Source organism: Amblyraja radiata, chromosome 14, assembly GCF_010909765.2.
Source record: "Amblyraja radiata isolate CabotCenter1 chromosome 14, sAmbRad1.1.pri, whole genome shotgun sequence".
Taxonomy (NCBI): Eukaryota; Metazoa; Chordata; class Chondrichthyes; order Rajiformes; family Rajidae; genus Amblyraja; species Amblyraja radiata.
In genome coordinates this window covers 23,393,716-23,403,598 of record NC_045969.1, presented here as the reverse complement: position 1 = coordinate 23,403,598, position 9,883 = coordinate 23,393,716, and the positions used below count along the sequence as shown (strand labels likewise).

Here is a 9,883-nt window from a genome sequence, read left to right as displayed (position 1 = left end):
CCTGTCCCTGCTGAAGAAAAGCATCCCCACAGCATGATGCTGCCACCACCATGTTTCACAGTGGAGATGGTGTGTTCAGGGTGATGTGCAGTGTTAGTTTTCCGCCACACATAGCGTTTTGCATTTAGGCCAAAAACTTCAATTTTGGTCTCATCTGACCAGAGCACCTTCCTCCACATGTTTGCTGTGTCCCCCACATGGCTTGTGGCAAACTACAAACGGAACTTCTTATGGCTTTTTTTCAACAATGGCTTTCTACTTGCCACTCTTCCATAAAGGCCCGATTTGTGGAGTGCACAACTAATAGTTGTCCTGTGGACAGATTCTCCCACCTGAGCTGTGGATCTCTGCAGCTCCTCCAGAGTTACCTTGGCTGCTTCTCTGATCAATGCTCACCTTGCCCGGCCTGTCAGTTTAGGTGGATGGCCATGTCTTGGTAGGTTTGCAGTTGTGCCATACTCTTTCCATTTTCAGATGATGGATTGAACAGTGCTCCATGAGATGTTCAAAGCTTGGGATATTTTTTTATAACCTAACCCAGCTTTAAACTTCTCCACAACTTTATCCCTGACCTGTCTGGTGTGTTCCTTGGGCTTCATGATGCTGTTTGTTCACTAATGTTCTCTAACAAACCTCTGAGGCCTTCACAGAACAGCTGTATTTATACTGAGATTAGATTACACACAAGTGGACTCTATTTACTAATTAGGTGACTTCTGAAGGCAATTGGTTGCACTGGATTTTATTTAGGGGTATCAGAGTAAAGGGGGCTGAATACTTTTGCACGCCACACTTTTCAGTTTTTTATTTGTAAAACAATTTGAAAACCATGTATCATTTTCCTTCCACTTCACAATTATGTGCCACTTTGTGTTGGTCTATCACATAAAATCCCAATAAAATACATTTACGTTTGTGGTTGTAACGTGACAAAATGTGGAAAAGTTCAAGGGGTAGGAATACTTTTGCAAGCCACTGTATATGGACGGGAAAGGAATGGAGGGTTATGGTCTGAGTGCAGGTAGATGGGACTAGGGGAAAATAAGTGTTCGGCACGGACTTGAAGGGCCGAGTTGGCCTGTTTCCGTGCTGTAATTGTTAGCAGCGGCCTCTGCAGTCCGTCTGCGTTTTTATTATTTTATGTCTATGTTTTTATGTAGTTTTTGTTATTTTTTGTTGGGGTATGTGTGTGGGGGGGTGGGGGGTGGGGGTAACTTTTAAATCTCTCCCTGCACGGGAGACCCGACCTTTTCTTTGTCGGGTCTCCGTTGTCGTTGAGGCTGCAACGAGGAGCGGCCTCCAACAGGAAGACCGGGGGCTCTGGTGCCGACTACTCACCTCACCGTCGCGGAGCTGGCCGAGTCCAGAGCGGGTGGAGCGGTGGTGGACGCTGCTGCAACCCAACCCCCGGAGATTCGGAGGCTGCAACTGCGGGTCTGGCGGACGGCGGCACCGGGAGCCCGCGGGTCCCTGGAGGGAGACCGCTTTTCAGGGCTCCCGCAACGGCGACTTCTCCCGCCCGAGTTGCGGGGTTGAAGAGCTCCTGGAGCGGGGCCTTACACCATCGCCCCGCGCGGCTTGGAATGGCTGCGGGACTCTGCGAGCGCCCGCAGGGGGCTCTAACATCAAGAACCCGCTGCGCGACCTTGCATCACCCGGCGTGGCTTTAATGGCCGCGGGACAATCGCCATCGCCCGCCGATGGCTCTGACTTTGACTCTGACATCGGGGGGGAGAGTGCAGTGGAGAGATAAGTTTTTTTGGCCTTCCATCACAGCAATGTGATGGATGTTTATGTAAATTATGTTGTGTCTTGGGTCTATTTGTTTGTAATGTATGGCTGCAGAAACGACATTTCGTTTGGACCTCAAGGGGTCCAAATGACAATAAATTGAATTGTATTGTATTGTATTATATGGTTATGTTCCTTTCCCTGGCTTCACAATTTGCACCAATCCTTTTGCCTCACACCATCTGTCTTTTTATCTCTGATCTTTGTTCACCCATCTCCCTATCAAATAACCCTCCTTACCTGTGACAGCCTATTACCTGCCAGGCTTTGCCCTACTCCTTCTAGTTTTCTTCCCTCCCCCCCCACCTCACCCACCCCACAATGGGTTTGAAGAGGGATACCAATGTGAAACATTGCCTATCCATGTTCTCCTGAGATGCTGCCTAACCCGCTGAGCTGCTCCAACACTTTGTGTTTTCTTTTGTAAACTATCAACTACAGTTCCTTGTTTCTACTCTGAAGAACGTGGAGCCTTGGGTGTTGAAGGCATAGCCTCCATTAACCAGAGGAGGCTGAGGGGTGATCTTATAGAGGTGTAAAAAATCATGAAGGTAATAGATAGGGTGAATGCACAATCTTTTACCCAGAGTAGGGGAATCAAGAACCAGAGGGTATGGGTTTAAGGTGAGAAGGGGAAGATTTAATCGGAACCTGGTGCAACATTTAGTTGGTGCAGTGATATATGGAACAAGCTGCCAGAGGAGGTAGTTGAGGTAGGTACTATAACATTGAAAAGACATTTGGACAGGTACATGGACAGGAAAGGTTGAGAGGGAAATGACCAAATGCAGGCACATGGTGCATGATGGTCAGCATGGAGGAGTTGTGCAGAAGAGCTTGTTTCCGCATTGTATGAATCTATGATGGTGTGACTATAGCTAGGGATCGTCTGAGGATTCACCACAACACAATAAGGGTTGGAGCACCACTTTCAAAATGGCCTTGATATGGCCAAAATAGCTGTGATGTAGAAAAGTAACCAAAGGTGTTTTGCTGGGCCATTATAAAATGAAGTAGCAAGATATTGGGTCAGATCATCAAAGGAAAGAAGTATGAAGGCAACTATTTGTTGAGGGAACTCTATTAAAGAAACACAAAGTACCAGAGGGGGTGGGAGATTGCAACCACCACGTGGTCCGCCCTGTGTCTACAAATGCAATCAACCTGGTATGCACAATCAAGTAAGATCAAATAGAACAAGAAAGTACCGTAGGAACCCAGTGAGTCAGGCAACATCAGTGGAGTAAATGGATACCTGATGTTTTGGGTTAGAACTCTCGAAACAGTGCCTATCCGTTCTCTCCACAGATACTGCCTGACCAGTTGAGTTCCTCCAGAATCTTATATTTTACACAAGATTCCAGCATCCGTAGTTCCTTTAGGCTTCCAGATTTAAAGAATTTGGCAGTAAAGGTTCAGCCACCGATGGTGGAGTGATTAAACGTGAGGATGCTCAAATTTGGAAAAATAAAGATCTGATTGTGGTATTTACAATGATAACTGAGTCTAATAAGGGTAACTAGAGGATGACTATTGCCTCCTGATGGGGGGAATCCAGAATAAGGGGAATCCAGGTCATTTAGAATGAATTCAGCAAGCACATCTTCAGTCTGTAGTGCAGTGCATCAATTGTAATGTTAAAGACGGAGCTCAATTGATCATCTTTATTGAAGACCCAAGATTTACGTAGGATGAGTAGCCTTTCCATACACATACCTAATCTTAATTTTTTCCCATCTCTTCGACAGTAACATATCCTCGTGACATTGAAATCGCAAATGATCACAACAGCTTGTATTTGTGCATGTGCACAGGTAGTTAGTAATGCTAATATGGGTGTAAGGTTGCAAAAGAGTATTACATTATTGGTTCTGGGTCATAAAGGAAAAGATTCAACTCCCAAGCACGACAATGCTGGTTATTGTAAGAGCAGAATGTAACAAATAGCTTCAGTTTGTTGCTGTGCTGTACCTGTCTGAATGTTCTGAGAATAGATTAACAAGCAAAGTTTGGCACAGAACAGATTTATAGTGAAAAAGGGGGGGGGGAAAGAGTCTTTTTGTTTTCAAAACATTGCAAACCATTTGAAGCACGGATCAAACCAAGAGCAGTTCTATCAAGTGTGTTTTCCTGGAAATGAAATCACATCACATTGTTCTGCATTGTATAATACAATTTCTGTGAAATTTAAGATGACAATGAAAATCAAAAACAAACAGCATGGATTGCTAAATCTGATATTTCTGTTTTGGATTACACTATATGGTTAACCTGTAACGCACAGAAAATCACAGACAAATAGAATGGCGTCCAATGGTGTGGAACACTTGTCTGGGTGATGGTTTTAGGGGCTACAGTCATGATGGAATGGTCCCACAGAAATATGTTTCCATAGTGCTTGGGACCTGCTCTGCTGACTTGGGTACCTCTCTGAGCCATGTCCCAGGCTAAATCTCAGAAACTAACTCAGTTAGGTCCTCCTTAGGTTATTTAATGAATGGCTCATCTTCAGGCCTTCCACATAAAGCCCTCCCCACCCCCCACCTCGCCAATGGCACTGACCACAATACACCTCCAAATTCATGCCCACTGCAAACACCCATTCCACGAATCGACCAACCTGATCCACAGGCGGTAGGCACTTGGCACCTGACCCCTCTCTCTGCCCCCACACACTGATCACATGACCACCAACCTCACCCCCAACCTTCCAAGTGGTGATTGTAACCCCTAAATCTGCCAATCCACACCCTCAAAGAGCAAGAGCAGGGTTCCCACACCAATTGGACTGCCGTCAACCAAACCCCTCACTGCTGGTGCTTGGCCTTCATCTTTGCACCCTCCCCCCCCCACCCCACACCACCCTCCCCCCCCCCCCCCCCCACCCCCCCTTCCCCTCACTTGGATCTCTCTCTCCTGCAAATGCCTGGGCCTGGACAACATTTCCAATGCACTGGGGAAAAGAACTTACCTTGGATAGGGCCAATTCAGTAGCGTCCGAGGCCTTGGAGCTCGGGTGCTATTGAATGTCCAAACGGTGGTCGGCCCTGTGACAGTTTAATATGCTGTCACAAACTAAGAGGAAGTTTAGGCTAACTGCATTGTAAAGGAGACCACGTTTACACTTAGACGTACTCCACTTTATACCACAGTTGTCTCCTTGCAGTTTGTAATGGTGGCTTCAGTTGAAGCTTGCTCTTGGGTTTTCTGAAGCAGCACTGGGCAATGATCAGCAAAAGACCACCGAGCGACAGGAGAAAGCCACCAGCCCAACCAACAAACAAAGCCTGGCCAAACTCCCAACGTGGGACAAAATCGGGAATGTCAGTATTCCAGAACTTCAGCACTGTCAAGTGCGCTACGTAGGACACCGGGATGAGGGTCGTAACTCCAGCCAGAATAGCGAGGACTCCACCGCAGACCATTAACCTCCCCTTTTTGGCATCATCACCACAGCAGGTGACAGATGTCGACCCGGACAGGGAGAGCACCAAGCTCAGCAGGCCAAAGGCAATGGACGTGCACATGAAGATTCGAGCCAGTTGAATGTCCTCTGGTAGTGTGAAGATACTATCGTAGGCCTTGCACTGGACATTCCCTTCCTCTTGAGCAACGCACGCCTCCCAGATGCCAATGAAGAACTCCTCTGTCACCAGTAAGTCGTTGTTCATTGACATCCAATCGCGTAGAACCGTGGTTGCCAAAGAGCACATCCAACCAAGGAACGATAGGCAAAATCCTACACATTGAAATACACAACTTCTTGACTTCATCCTGTTGTCCCCATCTTCAATTAAAGCATTTTTAGCTCCTGCAAGGCATGGCTCAACGACTGTGTACATCCGCTCCTTATTAGCGGACAGCTCTTCTGAAACTTGAACCCGAGGAGGAGGACTGAGGTCGCTGCGAGCTCTTGACATTCCCTCTTTACTGCTTCTACTGTACGTACACATGGTGCCTCTTCGAGGGGAACTTGGAATGGAATACCTGCAATCAATAGCAGACATTAGTTTTAAACAATGCTTTTGGTTAATGTAACTTTATAAGATTAATCATGAACACTAAAGAGAGACAGCTCAATATCTGTGCGGTATGAAGTTGTCCAAATTGGGAATTGTGTTCGAAAATTTTAATTGACTTACCAGACATTGTATTATTTATACTTCCTTAATTTGAAGTATCAATTTCAAATGAGTTTAATAGAATAAAAATAACTGTGCACACATGTCGAACCATGGTTTCAAAGGGCATACCCAACCAAGGAACAACAGGGAAAACCCAACATGTAACTTCTTTACTTCATCCTGTTGTCACTGTGTTTGTTGAAATACTCCTGCTAGCTGTGCCGACCAGCTAGCAGTAGTATTCACAGACATATCCTCTAAACATAAAACCCTCCCTAAATATTTGGGTTCTTTCAATTCTGGCCACTAGGTCATCCCTTAACAGTTCTTAAACAGTCCCTGATCTTAAACAGCTTGTCCCCTCAGTTGCTAAGGACCTAAGCTCTGGAATTCTCTTTACAAACCTGCACTCTACTTCACCTTTCTCAGGACTGACTTTTTTGGCCAAGAGCTTGATAATCCGGTATTTCCTGATGTAGCTCACTGTTCAATTAAAAGGAAAATAATCTCTATGAAACACCGTTGGACTTCATTGCTTCACATTAAGAAATCTGCAAATATATTCATTGATTGTATGTAAATCCCTTTGAGACGCTTTAGAGCAAGCTCTTGAACTAAAGTGGGATGGTTTCATACTCGGTTGGGTAAGTGAGATAACATACTGGAAGCTGAGGTGCTAAGCAGGAGGTAATTGTGGTTTATCCATGAAGTGAACCTTGGAGGGTCAGGAATCTGTGCTGAAAAGTTTCAGAAAGTTGTCCTTGCACTTTGTCCATGAGGAACATAAGGCAGAGTTAAGATCCAGACTTGTGTGTCAAAGACCCTGGGAATGTCAATGAAATGGAAAACAATAGTGGAGAGTTGGCAATTATGCAATGAGAATAATGCATGACTCATTGCCACTGCTCCTGCCTCTGACTCAGAGGATCTAATTATTTCATTCATGGGTTGAAGCTTCACTGATGAAACCAACAATTGCTGGAAATCCTTAGCAGCCCTTGAACAGAACATCTTGCTGGACCACTTTAGTCAGCAGTTGAGTCAATCATTCGGCTATATTGAAGAGCAGGGTGGCAGGTTATGAGTGAAGCAGATGGGTCTTCATGACAATGCCGATCACTTTCTCCAACTAGATGCAAGGAACTGCAGATGCAGGTAGATCTCTGCAGTCAGTCTGATGCTGCCAAACCCACTGAGTTATTCCAGCACTTTGTGTTTTGTTTTACCTACCTTCTCCAATGATAGTCTTTCATTAACTCTGTTTACGTTTCCCAATTGCTGTGGTTTGAACCCTCGCCCTTGGGTTACAAGCTCATTCACTTTTATACCATATCTCCCAAGATCAAGCCCTGGAATGGGACTTGCTGACATGTCAATAAGCTTGCACTTGAGTGCAATCCTGTGGAAGTGCTGTGGTGTCACCCTTCAGGTAACTTCATAAGTCATAGGAGCAGAATTAGGCCATTCAGCCCATCGAGCCTACTCCTCCAAGGCTGATCTATTTTTCCTTTCCAATCCCATTCTCCTGCCTTCTCCCCATAACCCTTAACATCCTTATTAATCAAGAATCTGTCACTTTCCGATCAGATGCAAGACTGAGATTCCATGGGTCTTGAGCCAACCAGAAAAGTGAAGCCAGATTGGGGAGATCAGTGAGCCGGGGATACACCTCATCAAGGCCTTAGTCTGACGCAGGAATTAGTAAAATCCGGTCCTTATCAATGGAGAGCAACACGTCTCCTAGAAATTCAAGCCAAGCCTTTACTACTTTCTGCCCCATCCCCAGTGGTCAAGCAAAGACACTGAAGGGAAGACATTAAAGAGAAGGCGGATGTGTGAAAATACTACTCTTAAGCCATAAATTGGGAGCAGGAGGCCATTTGGTCTGTTGAGCTCTGCCATCTATCTAAATCACGCCCAATGTGCTTCTAACCTGTTTCCCATCTACTTCTGGTAGTCTTTCACCCTTTTATGAAGAACGTGTCTACCTCTGCGTTAAGAATATTCAGAGAGACTGCTTCCTTTCATGAAGAAAATTCTAAATGCTCATGATCCGTTGAGAGGAAAAAAAAGTATTATCTCAGTCTTGAAGAGGTGTATCTAATATTTTTAAACAGTGATAGCTAGTTACAGATTCTCCCTCGAGAGGAGATCCATCTTCACATCTACCCTTCAAAGCTGCTCAGGATCTTATTTCTTTTCATCAAATCACTTTTTACTATTCTCTTCTTCAAACGAATACAAGCCCAGCCGATCTAACCTTTCTCTATTAGACAACTTACTTATTATGAGCATTGGTCGAGTGAACATCTCCTCCATACCTATCCTCTTAATACCTGTCTTATATCTTTCAACCAAGTCTCCTCTCACTTTTCTGAAACCTGTCCCTTCAAACCTTTCCTCATAAGGCACCCATTCCAGATATTAGTTAAGTAGAGGATTTCAATTCCACAAATTTAGACGAGAGACACTCAAATGTACGAGGGACAGAATTTGCTAATAAAATGCCTAACTGTTTAATGACACAGACCCATCAAATGTTGTGGTTCAGCTTTTGTAATTGTCTCTCCATTATGTAATTGCCCCTTCTAGACTAAAGAAGAGAGAGGCAGAGACATCGCCAGGTGTCTGCAACCATAAGATAAACTACGTAATATAATATTAGTTCCATCCTTGCTTGGGCCAAGACTTGGGTATATGATTTATAAAGTACAATCATAAAAAAGGCAGCAGGAAGAGATAAAGCAGATCAAAGGAAGAAAGTTGTTTGGCAAAACCTCAATTAAAAGTGTAAATGGAATAACTTCCAAAGCCCTTTGTTTAAGTGAAGGACACATGGCTTTCAATAGAGATGTTCAGCATCATGGATGGTTTTAATAATTAAGGATAAATTGTTTCCAGTGTCAGAGGGATTGGTAACCAGAGAACATAGAATGACTGGAAATAGAATCGGGGAAACATGAGGAAATACTTCTCCTACAGAGTAAGTTGTTGTGGAGTGTGCTGCCTGAAAGGGCAGTAGAAGGAGATTCAATAGTGGTTTTCAAGACAGAACTGAATAAATACTTGACAAAAAATACGAGGATCAAAGAGCAAGGGAATGAGATTCATTAGATAGCTTGTGCCAACAGCGATGTGAATTGGGCTGAATGGGCTCCGATGTTATTTGATCCATTGATTCACAAATTTTGCTTTAAAGTCGTGCAGGGAGGTGAGTATTAAAATTCCACGTTGGCAATGGTGCCCAATTAAGTGCCCAATTATCAGTTGGCGTGGATCATGTCCGACCAAACCCCGTCAAAGCTAAAACTCGTGCTCATACTTTCAAAGGGGGGGGTATTTTCAACACAGTGATACTTGGCTTTGAGTAACCTTTGATTGGCAGGTCCTCAGATACAGAATAAAGAGCAGAGACTAAGACATCCGCTGAAGCACCAGCAATATATTTTAGGGTTCAATCCTGGTGAATGATAACTTAGACCTCATGATAAGAAGGACCTTTGCATCGGGAGAGAATTTGCAGCTTGTGATATACTCCATATGCCATCTGCCCTTGTCCTAATAGAGAGTATGCTTTAACAATCCAAATCTCGAAATGGTGGAAAGACTTTGGGAATTCAGGCGGTGAGTCATTTAAGGAGTCATTTCAGTACTGTACACAGGCTCTGATTTGTTTTTATAGCCATAGTGTTGAAGGTTCTGGTTCATGTAATCCTTAGGATGTGGACAATGAGGAATTTGGTAATGTCAACTGAAAGTATTCACTCTTGTTTACAGGAGCTGGTTATTACTTTGATTTTGTGTCGTGTGATTGTTGTTCTGATGAGCAAAAGAAAAGTGCTGGAGAAATTTGGAAGGTCATGCAGCATCTGCGGAGAGAAATGAACAGACAATGCATCACTGGGACCGACTGACAGTGTCTGAAGGGTCCTAGTCTGAAATATTATCTGTTCATTTTCAACTACAAA

At 44.3% G+C, this 9,883-nt stretch overlaps 1 protein-coding gene across 2 annotated transcripts in view; it reads right to left on the bottom strand.

Moving 5' to 3' along the window:
• Positions 1-3,441: 3,441 nt before the first annotated feature.
• The window catches only part of LOC116980501 (putative claudin-24), a 28,806-nt gene continuing 22,364 nt past the window's right edge, over positions 3,442-9,883 (bottom strand). For both annotated transcript variants that reach the window (XM_033032783.1, XM_033032782.1), the window contains exon 2: positions 3,442-5,778. In XM_033032783.1, coding sequence (XP_032888674.1) covers positions 4,917-5,744 — 828 coding nt within the window. In that variant the 5' untranslated portion in view covers positions 5,745-5,778 and the 3' untranslated portion in view covers positions 3,442-4,916. The remainder of the gene's footprint in view (positions 5,779-9,883) is intronic.